The sequence below is a fragment of the Oenanthe melanoleuca genome, chromosome 15 (genome assembly GCF_029582105.1).
Source record: "Oenanthe melanoleuca isolate GR-GAL-2019-014 chromosome 15, OMel1.0, whole genome shotgun sequence".
Classification (NCBI taxonomy): domain Eukaryota; kingdom Metazoa; phylum Chordata; class Aves; order Passeriformes; family Muscicapidae; genus Oenanthe; species Oenanthe melanoleuca.
The window spans coordinates 4,230,668-4,248,552 of record NC_079349.1 but is presented as its reverse complement, the minus strand read 5'-3'; the positions used below and the strand labels follow the sequence as shown (position 1 = coordinate 4,248,552).

General features: G+C 52.9%; 1 protein-coding gene across 2 annotated transcripts in view; it reads right to left on the bottom strand.

Annotated features, from left to right (window-relative positions):
* SGSM1 (small G protein signaling modulator 1) overlaps positions 1-17,885 on the bottom strand; it is a 35,246-nt gene that overhangs the window by 10,417 nt on the left and 6,944 nt on the right. The window contains exons 3-19 of one of the 2 annotated variants that reach the window (XM_056503916.1): positions 17,240-17,315; positions 13,032-13,194; positions 12,201-12,353; positions 11,918-11,985; positions 11,649-11,794; positions 11,111-11,242; positions 10,480-10,604; positions 9,048-9,115; positions 8,585-8,748; positions 8,148-8,277; positions 6,742-6,912; positions 5,775-5,913; positions 5,248-5,312; positions 4,823-4,968; positions 3,896-4,024; positions 2,391-2,573; positions 317-388 (exon numbers count right to left, since the gene is read on the bottom strand). In XM_056503916.1, coding sequence (XP_056359891.1) covers positions 317-388; positions 2,391-2,573; positions 3,896-4,024; positions 4,823-4,968; positions 5,248-5,312; positions 5,775-5,913; positions 6,742-6,912; positions 8,148-8,277; positions 8,585-8,748; positions 9,048-9,115; positions 10,480-10,604; positions 11,111-11,242; positions 11,649-11,794; positions 11,918-11,985; positions 12,201-12,353; positions 13,032-13,194; positions 17,240-17,315 — 2,130 coding nt within the window. The remainder of the gene's footprint in view (positions 1-316; positions 389-2,390; positions 2,574-3,895; positions 4,025-4,822; positions 4,969-5,247; positions 5,313-5,774; positions 5,914-6,741; positions 6,913-8,147; positions 8,278-8,584; positions 8,749-9,047; positions 9,116-10,479; positions 10,605-11,110; positions 11,243-11,648; positions 11,795-11,917; positions 11,986-12,200; positions 12,354-13,031; positions 13,195-17,239; positions 17,316-17,885) is intronic. The other variant, XM_056503917.1, reaches the window with a different exon arrangement.

Here is a 17,885-nt window from a genome sequence, read left to right as displayed (position 1 = left end):
TTTGAACAACTCCAAGCCCACAAATCCCTGCTCTGAAGGGCTATGCTTTGCTTGGCATTATATACTGGGCAGAAATTTCAACAGGTGTTGAACACCTGGGCATGAACAGAGGGAGCAGCCATGGGCTGGCAGGTGAACACTGAACACCATAAGCACAGCACAGTTCTGACATCAGTGGCTCCAAAGCAGCTTGGGGACTTATTTCCTTCTTCCAACACCGGTTCTGTTTGCCAGAAATCACTGTGCTAGTGCTGAGGGGTCAGGCCAAGCCGAGGCAGAGCCGTGGGGACAGGCACTGGAGGGACAAGGTGCTCACCTGGGTGCTGGAGCTGGAGTCGCTCTGCAGCCGCGCGTGGTTCTGCCGGCCGGAGCTGCAGCTCTGCGAGGACTGCAGGGGACAGCGACAAGGGCAGGGAGACAGGAAAGAACAACAGTCAGGGGGAGGGAACTCAAGCAGAGGTGGCACTTCTGCAGGTGAAGAACAAGCAGAAAATGCACGCAGTAGATATCTGACCCATGGAGGACGTTCCTGTCACATCAATGCTGCTGTGCTGTGCCTGCCTCGACCCCTGACACCACTGGGAAGGTGACAAAGCCAAAGCCCCAGGTCAGTGCACTTGTTCAGGTGCTGTGTGCTGGATCTGCAGGAGCTGCTTTCCTCTGCACAGAGGTCATGCTGCCTCCCTGGAGTGCAAATTTCTACAAATCTCTGTCCTAATTTGGCAGCAATGCAGCTCAGCCCAGCTCAGTTTACATAAACGATGAAGTCAGGCTATAAAACAGTCCCTCCAAGCATATTCGTGCTTTTTTTCCTTTTCTTCAAGGACAAATATTGATGTTTTAAGCCAGACTCAGTGGAAGCAGCTCCTCTCAAAGTCACGAGCACCCTGTTCTGGCTTCCAGCTGGAGCACAGAGGGAAGGGCTGGGCTTTGCAGGCACCAGCTCCATGCTCAGCTCTGTGGGGTCCCTCTGAGCAACCAGCCCTCAGTGAGAGCAAGTCCTCCCTGTTAGCTGAGCAAGGCCATGACACCACACTCAAGCAGCAGGATTTTAACAAAATACAGCACATTCAGAACAGCAGCTGTCCCCACCCTTGTATTGTGGGTGTTTGCTGGGCAGGGCTCTGCTGGGGAGAGGAAGGGCGACAGTTTTCCTCCATTACCATGGGAGCACTTAAAACAGGAAATTTCAGGTTGAGATGGGAAAAGGGGGGAACTTTGTGTGTGTTCACTCTGCCAGCTCCCTTCCCAGTGCCTGCTCCCAGAAAAGGCACACGAGGGTACAAAGGAAGGAGTGGAGATGCTGAGGGGATGGGAATGATTCCCAGGGCTTCAGCCAAGGGGGCAGCGCCTCTGCTCACCCTGAGAGCTGCATCATCCAGTTCCACCCTGCCCCTGGCTCACACCTGCCTTCCCTGCATCTCTGGGCACACATGTAGCCTGCAGGATTGGGGCTGAGCTCATCTCCTTCCCAAAGCACCCACACAAAAGTTCCCAGAGGGAAGCAGATCAAGTCTCTGGGCCAGCAGCCTGAGGTCAGGGAATGCTCTGCCATGCTGGGCTTTTCTCCTCCAAGGACAAACCTCACATGGAAACACTCCCTGGACTCTGTTCCCAGGACTGCCTTTCCTTCCACAGGCTTTTCCCTCCACACCCTTTGGTTTGGGCTATGGATCTCATTCCTCACTGCATTGCTAAAAGCCAGTCCCAAGGTGCTGGGTGTCCCCACGGATGACACAGTGTACTGAGGGTGTGCTGAGGCTTCTTCCATGCTGGAAAAGGGAGCCAGGAAGCCCAGTGCCCTTCTTCACAGCCCCTGAATGCCAGGAACATGCCCTTCCTCCTCACCCCTACTTCAAACCACGTTCCATGGAGCTGATCCTGATGTGCCCCAGGCACAGCAGGCAATGAGAACCTCAATTCCACAGAATACGTTGAGGAACAAGACACACAGGTGGGCACAGGCCAGGGGAGCAGGCTGAGCAGGACCTGATGATGCCTTAAGTTCTGAGTTTTCTGCTCTGCTTGGGTATGCTTTTCCATCGTGCTTAGGGTGATGAAGACAAAATAGTCTGATTTCAGCTATTGACTCAAGGACAGTTTCTTCAAACTCCAGGCCCTGAGCATAAACAACGTGAAAAGAGGAGGGTGGATCTGCAAGCAAGGAGGAGGAAACCTTACAATTTGAGACTATTAATTGGATGGTTGACTCCTGCATGCAAACAGACTAAAGTCTATAAAGATGTGAGATCATGCCACCAAGCTCTTTTTTACTTCCACCTTGGAGCCATCCAGGCAGGGTGTAAATACCCATTTTATTCCTCTTAGCTCTGTGCAGCCTCTGTTCCAGCTCCTCAAGGCATCAGTGCCCAGTCCCCCCACGCCCTCACCTCGTTGCTGATGGTGGAGTCCCTGTGCATCATCCTCTGGATGTGGGAGTCCAGGCTGGCCCCCGAGGAGCACTTGGCCAGGGCGGCGGCGTGGGACTCCTTCTCGCGCTGCCGGACGATGGCCTCGCAGCCCAGCCACTCGGCCATGGTGTGCTCGTAGCACGCCCGCGTCTGCTCGTCAGCCTGGGGACGAGGGGACAGGCTGGGGATGGCTGGGCCTGGCAGCCCCAGGCCTGCTGACATCTGTGTGAGATGGGGTTTGCAGGATACAGCCACCCCCACCCTGCACACTGCCTGATTGCCTTGGGGTGCAGTACAGGATGTGACTGAAATGTGGATTCTGTCACCATCTGCTGAAAACAGATGGGACAGTGATCCTTATTTCCATGGCACATATTATCTGCTAATGGGCCATCTTTAAACCAGGTGTATTGGGTTGATGTGGCCAGAAATGTGTATTCTGTCACCATCTGCTGAAAACAGCTGAGGCAGTGATCCTTATTTCCATGGCACGTATTATCTGCTAATGGGCCATCTTTAAACCAGGTGTATTGGGTTGATGTGGCCAGAAATGTGTATTCTGTCACCATCTACTGAAACCAGCTGGGGCAGTGACCCTTATCCCCTGGCACACATTATCTGCTCATGGGCCATCTTTAAACCAGCTGGGCAATCATCTTTATCTTTCCACAGCCCATCCTCCCTCCAGGAGATATCTCCTGTTAATGGCCATTGAGTCCCAGTGCATGACTGATAAAATTACATCATCCCACTGGGAGATGCTCCAGCCAGGGAGAGGAGCCAAGCCTTTCCTACTTAGATAAACCCTGAAATTTTAAAAACTAAAATACCTTCTTTCCACTGCATTCCAGAGGAAAGCCAGACTTTTCTACATAATCCCTAAACTTTCAGAAGAAAACTGCACCCTTTTACATGACCACTGCTTCAACTAAACTACATTTGCCTCTGCAAAAAGACTGTAGCTACCATTTAATTGAGCTGCTACCAACACTCCAACTGACAAAGTATTAAGTTGTATTTTGACTTTGTCAGTGTTTTTAGGATTGCTCTTTGTAATACTGTATTTCTGTTTTAATTTTCCTAGCAAAGAACTGTTATTCCTAATTCCCATATTTTTGCCTAAGAGCCCCTTAATTTCAAGATTATAACAATTTAGAGGAAGAGGGTTTACATTCTCCATTTCAAAAAAAAAACCAACTTCTGCCTTTATTGGCAGACACCTGTCCTTCAAACTTAAACACTGAAGCACAAAATGTGGCCAAAATTTGGATGGAAAAATGCCCATCCACCTCCACCCTGCCCTCCCAATGTGCACATTGCTCTGAGCATGAGGAGATGCACCAGTGACAAGCTTGGCCCTATGAATTCCTGCTGACCCCACTCCTACAGCCCAGCCCAGAGTGGCCATGAGGGCTCACAGGGCTATCAGTGGGCACACCAGTGAGCACACTGGGCTGCTGAGCTGGCAGCACACCCTCACCAACCTCCTTCCTCTCGGCCTCCGTCATCCCAAACTGGTAATGGCCCAGCAGGAAGGGCCACACCGCCTTCCTGATCTCGTGCTGGATCCCGCCGTAGTAGATCAGCCTCAGCAGCTCCTGGTCCTCGTAACTCTGTAGGAAGAGCCTGGCTCAGGGCACAGACACAGCTGGGACATCAGAGGTGCAGGTGTCCCCTGGCTGTGGCACCCTTTAGCACCCAGAGCACCCCCAGACCCCGACCAACCCCAGCCCTGCTGCCCATCTGATCCCTCAGAACCCTGCCTGGGTTTAAGTAGGGCTGAGATTAAGTGTGTTCAGTGGAAGGCTAGGCCTAGGCTGCTTAGGGTGAGTGCTACATAAAAGCTTAGGTGTAAGTGGGACATGAAGAAAGTTATAGGGTGAATACTGTAATTTGTTGAGCTGAAATCAACTGTCTTGATTAGACTAACTTTCTATTATTCTGCCCATTCTAATCCTCCTTGGATTCATTCATATACTAGGCCTAGGGTGAGGAGAAGGATTAAGCAGAGGTTCAAACTAGTGTGGTTGTGGGGGATTGGAGCTGTGATGCCCATGGCAGAGGGAGTAGGAGGGCAATTTCTAGGGGCTGCTGTGGGTGGATATTTTGGCTCTCCACACCAAAGAGTGGCCCACCAAAGTCACCAAGGGCCACTGCTGTGCCTCTGAGCTGGCAGCACGTCAGGACAGCAGTAGCTGGGTGACAGACACTGCTGCAGGCAGGCTCTGAGCAGAAGCTCTTTAAGAAGAGCAGTGTTCACTCCTCAGCTCTCACGTGCCAAGGATTAGGCTCTGTGCAGCCTGCCTGCCTTCACTCCTTGACGTGTTCCACCACCTCCCCACGCTACAGGCACTCCAGTGACACTGCCCTGGGCTCCCTGCTGGCAGCAGTGTCCCCAGGGGTGGCCCTACCGAGCTGTCCTGCAGGTATCTGTGCCAGATGTCCACGGTGAGCCCCGCGCTGGCGCTGCAGGGCACGTCGGGGGACACGATGCTGTGGTTGACCAGGGCTGACAGGTGAGTCCTCACCGTGGACAGGTGTCTGCAGTAGGCCAGCCCTGCAGCAGGAACACCACACGAGGGTGAAGAGCAGGAGAAAGCTCTGGTGAGGCTGAGCCACACCCTTGGAGCAGGGAGTTCACAGGGACAAGTTCCTCGTCTTGTAGCCCCAGTGCTGCTGCTCACAGGGCTCAGGGTCCAGCTCTTTGCTCCCCACCCTGAGCACGTGCAGCAGGCTGGTCCCAGCTCCCCTGGCCACTGCCAGCTGCCCCAGCCCAGGTCCTCATCCCTCATCCCATCCCTCATCCCAAGGCAGCAGCAGTGTGACAGGTACTCACATCCATAGAAAGCCCTGGACAGGATCTGGTACTTCATGTTGTCACACAGCAGCTTCAGTGGAGCTCTGCCAACAAAAACACACAGGATGTTTATAACACTCAGGCTATGCACCACTTTTAAGAGTGTGCACAGCAAGCTAGGTCCAAGTAATGGACAATAATACATAATACTAATACAATAATACATAATACTAATACAATTCTGAATGGAAGTGAAAAAACCCTGACCAAATTATCCATAAACTTCACAATAAAGAAACATCAGAGGGTCAAAAAGGTACTAAAACCTAAATGGAATTTCTAATTAGCCTCACAGGATGTGAGGGGAGAAAAGGCTCCTGTGCACCCCCTTAAGCCTGGCTTTGATCCCATAGACCCAGCTCTGCCTGCAGAGATTCACCAGGGATGCTGCCCGGGTTCAGAGCAGAATTCCTGCTGCCAGCTATGGAGATGCAGGGACAAGCCTCAGCTCAGCCACCTCCCCTGGGCACTGAGCCCTGGCTCTGTGTGCCCCTGTGCCCTCGTACCTCTCGTGGCTGCAGCCGTTGGCAGGGCCCCCGTCCGAGGAGCCGCTCTGGGAGCAGGAGGAGCAGGAGGATTTGCGGGTGCTGGGCTGCCACATGGGGGGCAGGACAGCCCCTGGAGCGTCCATCAGGTCCTGGGGCACTGCAGGGGGGCAGAGAGGAGCATCAGCTACAGGCTGGCACTGCCCTGCAGTCAGGGAGCCACAGGGGCACAACAGAGAGAGAGCTTTCATTGGCAAACACAGCATCCCATTCTTCCCAGCAAAGCAGGGCCCACCAGGGAATCACAGCACTGGTGAGCTCAGGAGAAAGGAAAGGGAACCAAGAGCACTGATGAGAGAGAACCATCACTAATTAACCAGCTAATTCAGAGAGCTGATCTTAAACTGCTTCGTGCTGACCAAGGCAGAAACCCAACACCCAACACAGAGGCTGCAGAGAGAAAACAGGATTGAAATCAGCTGCTGTCCCAGGAAGAGCAGAAAACTGGAAGGGAAAAGGCCCATCCCTCAAAAGATTCCATCCAGTTCAGGGAAAGAAGGAAGCAACCAAATCACAAGACAGGAGATGAAGACTTGATGAAGGGGTTGAGAGGGACAGCAGGAGCTCTGCATGTTGTCACTTGTTAATCCCTGCTTAAACCCAAAGTGCTACTGCAAAGGCCTTGGGTCCTGCTCAGGTACCACCCACACACAGCCCAGCCCATGAGGAATAATCATTCTTGGAAATTAAACTGTAGAAATTTCATCTTCTGGCTGGGAAAAGGTGTCCTCACTCTCCCTTGGTCTCACTGGCTCTCCCTGCTTGTGATAAAGAATAAATGATATTGGCAGGAAAAATATTGAATAATTCTCACAAAAGTCCCTTCCCCTCCCTGATGGGTCAGTGGCAGTCAGTGGTGACAGGGACAGGACCTCTCAAGTGACAACACAGGTGAGCTGAGCACCAGACCCAACCAACAGCTCATTACTCTGATGCCAAGAGGAGCCCAGAGCAGCACGGAGAGCTCGGGATGTGCCAGGGAGGCTCAGACACCATTTAGGGATCACCACCATCTTCCTTCCAGCAGGAATCTTCATCATCTTCCCTCTCCCAGCAGTCACAGGTGCAATGAATGGGTGAAAAGCACCATTAATGGCAACTAGAGACACAGAGAGAGCACAAAGGCACCAATGAAAGGGGAGAAGAGAAGAATCTGTGGAGGAAAGAGAATGATGCAGTTCCACCCCTGGCTGAGGAACAGCACAGGCTGTGATGATGCCAGCTGAGGAAATGGCAGCAATTCATTTCCCAGAAAATGTGGCCCCCAGCATGGAATTTTAAGGGGTAGATCAAAAGGCAGAAAGGCACATCTCTATCTGCTGCTTTAGCTTCAATCAGGTTTTTATCTGACTCACTGAGTTGTGTTAGTCAGCTAAAGACAGGGAGAACCAAGTATAACCTCAACTGACGTTATGGAGGAGTCACAGCAGATGTAATTTCTCCCTCATAGCCTCCAAAATGTAGGAAAAAGGTTTCCCTCAGATTTCAGAGCTTTTTTAAAAAACACTCCACAAGTCTTCTACCTAAAACTCAAACTTCTAGTTAAAACTCAAGCTTCTACCTAAAACTCATGCCTTCCTCCTTATAAAGTCATCTATGATGTCCTCAGAGGTCAGAAAACAGTTCTTGGCATCTCACAGAAGAGTGAGGACAAATGTACAGACATTCCAGCCAGGTTCAGACCATTCACCACCAGACATCAAGAGGCATTTCTGGTTTGGAGAATCCAGCAGGATCCCCTCCCTCGAGTTAGGGGCTGAAGACAGGTGGTGCAGCCTGGCAGCACCCAGAGCAGGTGCTGTGACCTCCCCTTTGTGCTGCAGGAGCCACACTGAAGGAACATCCCTGGATTTAGTGCAGCAAGAGAAGAGTCAGCCCTGGGGGCTAGTGATGGCAGAAGGTGGCCCCCAAGTGACCAAAGTGATTTTTTTTCTGAAATCACATGTAAGAGGTTTTTTTCTGACCATTAACACTGTTGGGCAGCTGCAGAAACAAAGGGCTCAGTAGCAAGTGGAAGTTAAAATAAATAAAAAAAAAAAGGCCAAACATAGAATCATGGAATGATTTGGGTTGGAAGGGAATTTAGAGATCATTTAGCTCCACATCCTGCCATGGGCAGGGGACACCTCCAATGATCCAGCTTGCTCCAAGCCCATCCAACCTGGCTTTGGACCCTTCCAGGGATGGCACAGCCACAACTCTGTGCCAGGGCCTCCCACCCTCCCAGGGAGGAATGGTGACATTTAGGATCAGGCAGAGCCACCTCCTGCTTTGCCCTGTGCCCATCAGCACCTGTCCCAGCTCCTACACCCCCCAAGCCTGCCCTGCACTCACCAAACTCAGCCTGTGTCCCAGGGTAGATGATCCTGAAGACATAATCCGTGGCTTCCTCATCCTCCTTGTCGGAGGCGGACTCGGAGGAGCCCTGGGGGCTTCTCTTCCTCAGTTTGGGAAACACCTTTCCCTGGGGGAGCAGAACGTGCCTTCACCAGCCACCCACTCCCTTCCCCAGCTCCTGCCCCCCATGCTTTGCCATGTCTGCACATTCCCTGGGCTCCAGCAGCCCACGGAACAAGTTTCCAGTGACAGGTGAATCCACAGGGTAAGTACAGCCCAGAGAACCAAACCCTCCCACCACCCCCAGAGCTGTCCAGAAGTCTCTGTTTAGCTGAGCTGAACCCAACCACATCCATTTTGCTGTTTAAACACAGCAGCCACTAATGCCAGGCAGAGGGGGTGCACATGGGAACCCAGCAGGGACAGGCACCCACCTTTCCCCGCTGGGACCAGAGGGGTGGGTCCAGCTGCCCGTGGGGCAGGAGGCCGTTCTCCAGGCAGGACAGGAACTGCAGCAGGTGTCCTCCACGGGGGAAGCGCAGGGGTGGCCTCTGGATGCCATCCTGGCTCACCAGGACAACTGTGCCACCACTGTCCACTGTTGGCAACAGCGAGAGCAGCACAGCCATCAGTGAGGGGAGCAGCACAGGCAGAGGGCAGGGAAAGCTCAGGGAATGGAAAATAAGGACTTTCTTCCTTCTTCTCTAAGTCCATGATAAGGCAGGCCCTGGGAAAGGCTTGCTGGGATCACCCCCTTGGAAATCACCACAGCCAGGAGCTGGGGAAAGACTTTGCTAGAAGCACTTAAATCATAGTGACCAGGCTGGAGAACCATGCCCAGGGGTGAGGGACCGAGGGGCAGCGTGTGGCAGCCCCAGCAGCCCAGCTCTGCCCTACCTTGCTGGTGACAGTGCAGGTACACGATCTCCTCCAGGCGAATGGTCATGGCATAGTCCCAGTACACGCTGCAACAGAGGCACAGGGGGGCTGTGAGCCTCAGGGCTGTGAGGGGCTCTGCTGCTGCTCACAGCAGCTCCAAATCCTGCTCCAGATCCCCTGGCACCAGGCAAAGCCACAGGAAGGATGAGATCCCAGCCTGGTGAGTGACAGCATCCCTCCTGAACCAGGAACTGTCCCTGCCACCTGAGCCAGCCCTGTCCTGCCTGCCCTGGGTGGTTTCTCTGCCCTCACACTGCTCCCAGACACAGGAAATGTGTCCATGGGTCCTGGCAACTGCAGTGAGAGACTGGAGCCCTGCAGAGCTGAGCACTCTCCTCTGAGCACCCCAAGAATCCCCCAGGAACAGCTCTGGAGCCCCAAGGAAATGTGCAGTGAGGTCCAAGCCTGGGCTGCTGCTCTGCCCTGGGGAGAGGAAATAAACCCTCAGAGTCTGTGGGGTTTTTTCAGAGCTCACAACAGTTTTGGTCTGAGCTGCTTCTGTTCTAGAACTGTCTCAGCACAGGCACCTCGAGGTGTCTGAGCAAATCTAGAACATGCTGGAGAGCTGGTGGCCACCAGACAGAGCAGAGGCAGAGTTCATTCCTGTGGAGAGCCCAGCACTGCTGTCCAAGGGTGTCAGCACTCAATCACATCCCACTTCCTTGCAACAAAGCAAATCTCCAGATTCTGAGCAGCAGCAGCATCTGCCACTTCACAAAAATAGTGCTGAAATAACATTGAAAGCAGCTCATGAAGGACAGGAAGGTGTACAAGAGTCACTCCCTGCACAGTCATACCCACTGTGCCATCTGCCTCCTCTCCTCCTTGGTCACGTCTTGACACTGGGAATTTTTAGAGTTTAGGCTGATGCCCAAGGCAGGAATTCAGAAATGGAGTGTAGAGATGAAAACAGATTTTAGGGGAGGGCACCAGGCACAACTGAACAGCCCAGGGGCCAAGAAGAAAGGGGAGATGAAAAGAACACAGTTAAACAAAACCCAAAAACTTACAACTGGCAATGAACAAAACTGAGACCAAGTTTTGCAGAAGAAGATTTCTACTCTAGGTCAATGCATCAGTATCCTAAACACTCCCACTTTCCTGGAGCCAAGAGAAACCCAGGAGCAGAGTGTGCTGGGAGGGAGGGGAGGGAAAATCCCTCAAGGGAACAAATGAAACCACTTTGTGTGTTTTGGAGCAAGCCCCACTCCTCCCCAGCACAGACACATCTCACACCACCACTGCCACCCTCTCCCTGCCTCCTTCCCGCTACAGGCTCAAGGATGATGGTTTTGCTCTGGGAAAACAGTGATGGCTTTGCATTCCAGATTTAAACTCTGACCCAGGGGAAGATTTCCCCCTCTGGTCTGGCACACTCAGAGCCTCTCACCTCTTCTCATAGTCCAGGTCGCCCACGGAGCCGTTCATCAGCTGGTTGGGGGTCCACTTGAGTGCCATGATGTCAGCAGTCTGGTGAAGGGACAGGTACCCCGGGATTGCCTCCATGTCATCTCTCTTGGGAAGAGAAACACAGCACCACAGTGAGCTGGAAGGTGCCAGGAACACAAAGCCCTGCAGCCCAGTCTCACACAGCCCTGCCTGCTGCACCTGAGCCCACCCAGCCACACCAGGGACAAACCCACTGTGTCCCTGGAAAACCTCCTGGCAGAGACTCCAGGATATCTCAAAGCCTTGGAAAAAAGGCTGAGAGCAACTGCCCAGCAAGGAAAACTTAACAGCTCCACCTAAAAGCAGTTGGCACTTCATTTATTTGACTACAAGAAGCAGGATGGGACAGGAGGAGGAGTTCTGTGGTAAAGAACGGGCAGGGAGAGGAGCCTGTGTTTCCACCCAGACTGGAGCAGAGCTCTTCCATCCCACTGGGAGGATCTGTATCACCAAGGCCTCCACAAACACAGTCCACTCACTGTCTTCCCAGGTTAAAAACATGCATTTCTCCATCCAAGAGCAGTCTGGGGCAGAGCAGGCTCCCAAGGGCAGGTTTCCCAGCAGGAACTCACCGGCTGCACCAGGACGTTGTTCTTGCCGTACAGGAGTGTGGCTCGGGAATTCTGGTGCAGGGACTCCACGTAGTCCCTGGCAGACAGGGATGGCCTGTCATCCATGCTGCCACTGGAGTGTCTTTTCTGAATCTGCAGGAGACACACCCACAAACGTGAGGTGAGCACAGACACCCTCTGGCATCCCTCAGACCTCATTTCCTCCTCACTTACACACTTATGACAGTCACTACTAGAAATCTTTCCCTCAGGGTCCTCTAAGGGGATTCAGGGTCCTCTAAAGGAATTCCTGGCTCTGCCCCAGCTCAGAGAAGCCCCAGGAGTGAGCTTTGTTGGCAGTGCACAGAGCAGATCCAGCTTTCTGTCCCAAGGCACGCAGACCCTGGGATGCAGTGCCAGGAGGGGCTGGCACACCAGGGCTCTCATGGGCTATATTCCCAGCACCTCTGCCTCAAAGACTTCCCCCATCAGAGGGCTGCACAAGCAAAGGGAGATGCTGTGGGTCTGAGAGAGCAGAGGGAGTTCCTGCCCCACTCACGCAGAGCGCCGGGCGCTTGGTGGGCGAGTCCTGGCGGCAGTGGGAGCTGTGGATCCGGTGCCTCTGCACCAGCTCATCTGCAGAGGGGTCTGTCCAGAAGTGGTCAGCAGTCTTCATCTTGGTGTATTCCAGTGCACAGGGCCCCACTGTGGAGAGGAACCCCACAAAGATAAGGGAGCCATCCTCGATCCCACGGCCGGGTCACCTCCCGGGTCTGCAGGTCACAGATTTGGGAAGCAAGGGGGGAAAGCAAGTAAAGGAAGTGTTACCCAATAAAGATGCAAGGATTGGCCCATCCACAGGATCCATCAGGAGAGCTTCCTTCTCATAGTACTTACTAGAAGAAATAAAGGACAGCAGAATGCTGGAGCACTGCAAAGTTATAGACAGTGATTTAAATCCTCCTCTTTATCTTCCCTTGATGGGGAGAGGGCAAGAAGCCCTAAACAGGCCAGCTGAGGAATTCCTGGAGGGCAGCAACCCTCCTGCAGCACATTGCAAGCATCACCACCTCCTAACTAACCTGCCATGGACAGGGACATGGGTGCTCACCTGCTGTTCTCCACCAGGTAGTGCACGATTTTATCCAGGACCTTTTCGAAGAGGGCAGTGCGGATCCAGAGGTGCTTGATGGCCTGAGGAGACAGGTTGGGCATCTTGGGCACCTTGCGCACGTTCTCCGGGACCCCCTGGCCTTGGTTCCGCCTTCAGAGGCACAAAACAAGAGACAACAACACCACAGGCTCATCCCTGAACTCTGGGTGAGCCCAGGGCACTCCTGCCACCAGGGTTTGGGGACCAGGAATTTCCTGGGACAGAGCTCTGGAGGTGCTTCCTGTCCCCCATCCCCTAATCCAGAGCTGCATTTGAAACCAGAGGCCACAAAATCAGTTCCTCACTGTAAACCCCTCTCTCCCTCAGCAGAATCTTCCAGCCCACACATCTTTTCATGGCTGAGCTCACAGGCAGAGCAGCTCCTCTTAGGACAGCTGAAAATTCCTGCCTGCAGGTAGCTGCTCCATCCATCTCCCCACTAATTGTCCAAGGATGAGTAATCCTCTCCCAAACAGCAGCTGAATTACTGCAGGTTCAAGCCCTGCACACTGAGACAGGCTGTGGTTCCAGCTGCCTGGGTGAAGTGGCCCATAAACTGTGACAGCTCAGGAGCAGCGTGCTCAGCTGTCCCTGAAGCACCAGAGCAGGGGCACAGAGAGCCAGAGCTTAAACCACAACCCTAGAACAGCAACCAGTTTGGTCAAAATATAAAAAACCCATGAGAAGGAGCAAACCCTCCTGTGGAGGCTCAAGCTGGACCCAAACCACACCCCCCAGCCCAAAATCCCAGCGAGCAGGGAGGAGTGGCAGCCACGCCCGGTGCCTTACGCGTTCTCAATGAGCTGCTCCAGGTCCTGCACCTTCCTGCAGAGCTCCTCTGCCAGGGGGAAGCTCTTGCCCACCTTCATGAAGAGCGCGGCGATCTTGTTGCTGCGCAGGAAGCCGGCCGCCCTCCGCTTCAGCCCGAACAGCACGCAGCACTCCACGGCAGCTGCACAGAGAAAGGAGAGGGATATCCCCAGCTGGGAGCACCCAGGGATCAGAGGCTCCTTGAGTGACTGGCCCCTGATAACACACAGTGATCAGCACCGTGGTTTTGTTAGTACCATGCTCTACCCAGCTGGGCCAACATCAGGAGCATCTTCCTAAAGAGCCAGGCTGAGAGAGCTGGGGCTGCACAGCAAGGTTGTTATCTTGGGTTGCAGTACAGGATTGACCAGAAATGTGGATTCTGTCCCCATCTGTTAAACCAGGTGGGGCAGTGCCCCTGATCTCCTGGCACATATTACCTGCTAATGGGCCATCTTTAAACCAGCTGGGCAACCATCTTTATCTTTCCCACAGCCCATCCTCCCTCCAGGAGATATCTCCTGTTAATGGCCAGTGAGTCCCAGGGCATGACTGATAAAATTCCATCATCCCACTGGGAGATGCTCCAGCCAGGGGAGCAGCCAAGCCTTTCCTACCCAGATAAAAACTGAGATTTTGGACACCAAGGCACCTTCTTTCCACTGGATTCCAGAGGAAAGCCAGACCTTTCCACATCATCCCTGGAGCTTCAGAGGAAAACTTCACCTTCTCCAGGAGCACTGCTCCAGCTGAACCACATCTGCCACTGCAGGAGGATGCAGCCACCATTGAATGGGACTGTGCCAACACCCTGACTGACTGACGGGTGTCAGCTTGGATTCCGACTCTGGCAGTGCTTTGGGATTGTTCTTTGTAATACTGTATTTTTATTTTAATTTTCCTAGCAAATAACTGTTATTCCTAATTCCCATATCTTTGCCTGAGAGCCCCTTAATTTCAAAATTATAATAATTTGGAGGGAGGGGGTTTACATTCTCCATTTCAAAGAGAAGCTGCTGCCTTTATTGGCAGACACCTGTCCTTCACACCAGGACAGTTGTGTGGAGACTTCACAGCACCTCTGAGGGGACCACAAGGAATCCAGAAAGGCACTGCTCATCAGGACCCCTCCTACTAAACCAGGTTGCTCTAAGCCCCATCCAGCTATCCTTGAACACTTCCATGGATGAAAGCTCCTAAAACTCCCCAGACAGTAAATCTGAAGGCAGAGACATCCCCACCTTGGCTTCAGGAAATTGTGATCCCATCCCACATGGGAATTAACAACAAGCAGCACAGCTTCTCCAGGCAGGGCAATTGCTCTGCTGGGCAAACAGGTTGATAATCTCCTTGTGGGTTTTTTGAGGATTGTGGAGAAACCAGCAAATCCCTGAGGTTTTCCCTTTGGCACACTCTGAGGGATGGGCACAGGAGGAGTGAGGATGGGATGAGTCAGGAGGAGAAAGCTCAAGAGCAATGATAGGCACAATGAGGGTTTCTAAAGCAGCACAGGAAATGGGGAAATTTTCCCAAAAAATTCTCAGTGTTCATACAAACATTTTTTGGAAAAGCTGAAAGATAAACCACAGCAATGCCAGCAGCTCAGTCTGGCTTTGGGGACTCCGTTGGCACTCAGGGACTCATTAAGCCCCTGTGGAAGGCTCCATGTCCTGGACTCTGCCCAGAGGCACTCACCAAACCCCAGTGGGTGCCCAGACAGCCCCAGACACCTTCCCTGTCCTGCCATGGTGAGCAGGGATCCCAGGAACCAGCAATGACTCCACAGAAAGACAAACACACACACACAGGCTCAGCCAGCAGCTCGTTCCCAAAGTCCCCTGGGAGGGCTCAGGATGGATGCCTAGTGCCAAACACAGACTGATTAAACAGGCTGATCAAAGCCCTGGAAAATCACACAGACCCTCAGCCCCTTGATCCAGGCCTGATGAGTTCTGCTCCCTCCTCCCTGGGAAGGCAGAGCTGCTGAGCTGAACCCACCAGATGCTGCTTCACCTCCTGCCTGGAAAGGCACCCCTCCCTAGAGCTGAACAACTCCATGGAGACTCAGGAGAAGGCATTCCATGCAGCCCCATCACAGCAGCTCCAGGCTGGGAGAGGCTCATCATCCTGCTCTGTGCTGAGCAGCAGCACCAGAGGGGCACTGAGACACAGCCTGTGCTGACAGAACAGATTTGGGCCAGCCCAGCCCTGCTGGCCCCCAGCAGCCAGGCAGAGCCACTGCATGGACACCTGGCTTTGAAACCAGGCCCTGCACAAGCCCTCCCAAAGCCCAGAGGGCTCCACCTGCCCCAGGATTAGGTGTGGCCACAAATAAAATAAAACCCAAATTGCTGTTTGGCTTTGCCAGAAAAGCCAACATCTCCCTCATGTGTCCTATGCTCCATTTCTACTGCTTGAAATGCAAGTGACAAACAGCCCCACCTGCCTGGGGCTGCACCCAGGGGTGCCCATTTGGAGTGCCCAGCTCAGGCTGGTGCTGAAAGCTCAGGGACCCACAGGGGTGAGCAGCCAGGGCTGCTCCTGCCCAGCTGCACTCCCCAGAGAGTGAGCTCCCAGTGCCACCAAATTCCATGTATCCATTCCATATTCCATATATCCATGTATCCATTCTATATATCCATATATCCATGTATCCATTCCATATATCCATGTATCCATTCCAAACTCCATATATCCATATATCCACCTATCCATTCCATATATCCATGTACCCATTCCAAATTCCATATATCCATGTATCCATGTATCCACCCCATACATCCATATATCCATGTATCCACTCCAAATTCCCATATACCCACTCCAAATTCCCATATACCCACCCCAAATATCCATGCACCCACCCCAAATTCCCAGCAGACAAATGGGTGCCCTCACTGTGCTCAGGTCATGGGCAGCACATCCCAGCTCCTGCCAGGCAGGGAGAAATCTCAGCTCCTGAAAGGTCTCTGGCACAGAGCACCAAGGCAGAGCTGTCAGCAGCATCTGTTCCCAGTGCCAGATCTGAATCTATGCAAAACACCACTCCTGCTGGCAAAACTACAGGGAAATGTGCAGCTTCCACAGGAAAAACCCTCCCTGTGCTCTACTAAATCCAGGGGTAATGGGTTTAGGATTTTAAAATCAGATGAGTTCTGGAGCCCAGCTGTGTCAGGATATTCAGGATATAAACTGCAGCAGACACACACATGGTGCAGGAGCCCAGGTGATGGGGCAGCTCTGACTGCTGGTAAAACACTGAAGATGTTCCTGAGCTGCCCAGAGCTCTGAGACAATCCAAACCCCTGGGGCTGAGCAGCCTTGGCTGACGTGGACACCAAACCCTGGGCTCCCCATCAGCCTCCCAGGGCAGCCTGGATGTGACAGATGCCAGCTCGTGTTTGTCTGCTCCAAACCCCTCCCCCAGCACCCAGAGGGGCCCAGGGGCTGCTGCCCTTCCCTGGCATCCCCAGGGGTTTGTGCACACAGGGCTCCATCAGGAGGGCTCTGCTGGGAAGGCAGCTCTCTCCAGGGAAAAGGGCAGCTCTGGCAGCCAGAGCCAGGCTTGCAGCACGCTCTGCTTGGCAGAAAAAGATTATTTATAAGCTCACCCAGCTCCTGGAGAGCCACAACGCTGGGGAAGGTGGAGGAGCCATTCCAGTGAGAGGAATGGATGGAGCAGGACACCAGGAACCAAGGAGCCCTTTGTGCCTGGATGCCTCAGCTCCCTGTTGCAGGAGCCTATAAATAATCCCAGGCTGAGGAGCCTCGTGCTGCACAGAAAAGCAGGGAATGAGTCACACCTGGAAGTCTGCTCTGCTCTTTCCATGCCACACAGGGGCCATGGGCTGGGAAAGGCTCCTGAGTGTCCTTGATGTGAGGGCCCAGCAGGAAAAGAGAAAGCCCAGCCTCCTTTCCATAAACTCCTATATTGTAACAGCAAAGTAAAGATTTGGACTTGATAGACTTTCAGCTGAATCAGTTCTCAAGGGAATTTTAAAATAAAATATTATTTCTAGTCCTTCCTCAATGGCTGCACACACTGCCAGCATCCCTCCCTCTTCAGACAGATATTTTAAGCACAAAGACCTCAGGGACTCCATCCTCTGGCACTCCCCACTTCCCCAGCCCAAGGAGAGTGTTCCCAGGAATGGCACAGCACCAAAACCCCAGCATGGGAGACTCACCACAGAAGGAGATGATGTGGCTGCTGTCCTCGTGCACAAACTTCCTAGTCACAGCCTCCTCCATGATCTGCTTCACCTGCAGGACAGGGGAAAACATGGAATTTCAGCATGGACCAGAGAGAGGAGCCCTGCAGTGGGGTGGGTGCACAGGAACCTCCTCTGCTCCCAGGTTGGTGCAGCTCTGCCTGCTGAGCATCACCAGCTATTTCAAAAAGTCAGGTATAAAAAAAAAAAAAAAAAAAAAAAAAGGGTTGTTTCATTTTTGAGAAACTTCACAGTAAGAAAACAATGAGTTGAGAATTAACTGAGAGAACTAAGCATCACTTAGATAAAAATCATCTAATAAAGGTACCCAAATCCCATATTTAAGGTTTTTACAGCATTGTTCTGTTCTCTCACTCTGTTTGCCAAATTTCCTGTGACACAGCTGTCCCAAATGACTGCAGCAATCCATCAATGCCCAATTCAGTGATCACCTGGCACCAGCTGTGCCCAGGAATTCCACTGGCACAGCAGTGCCAGCAGCTCTGCCCTCTCTGTTCCTTCTCATCCAGAGGAAGCTGTCACTTAGTGCTCATCAGGGGCACTATTGGGGGGCAAAAACAAGCAGGACCCCACACAAATTAGGAGGATATTTTTCGCAGGG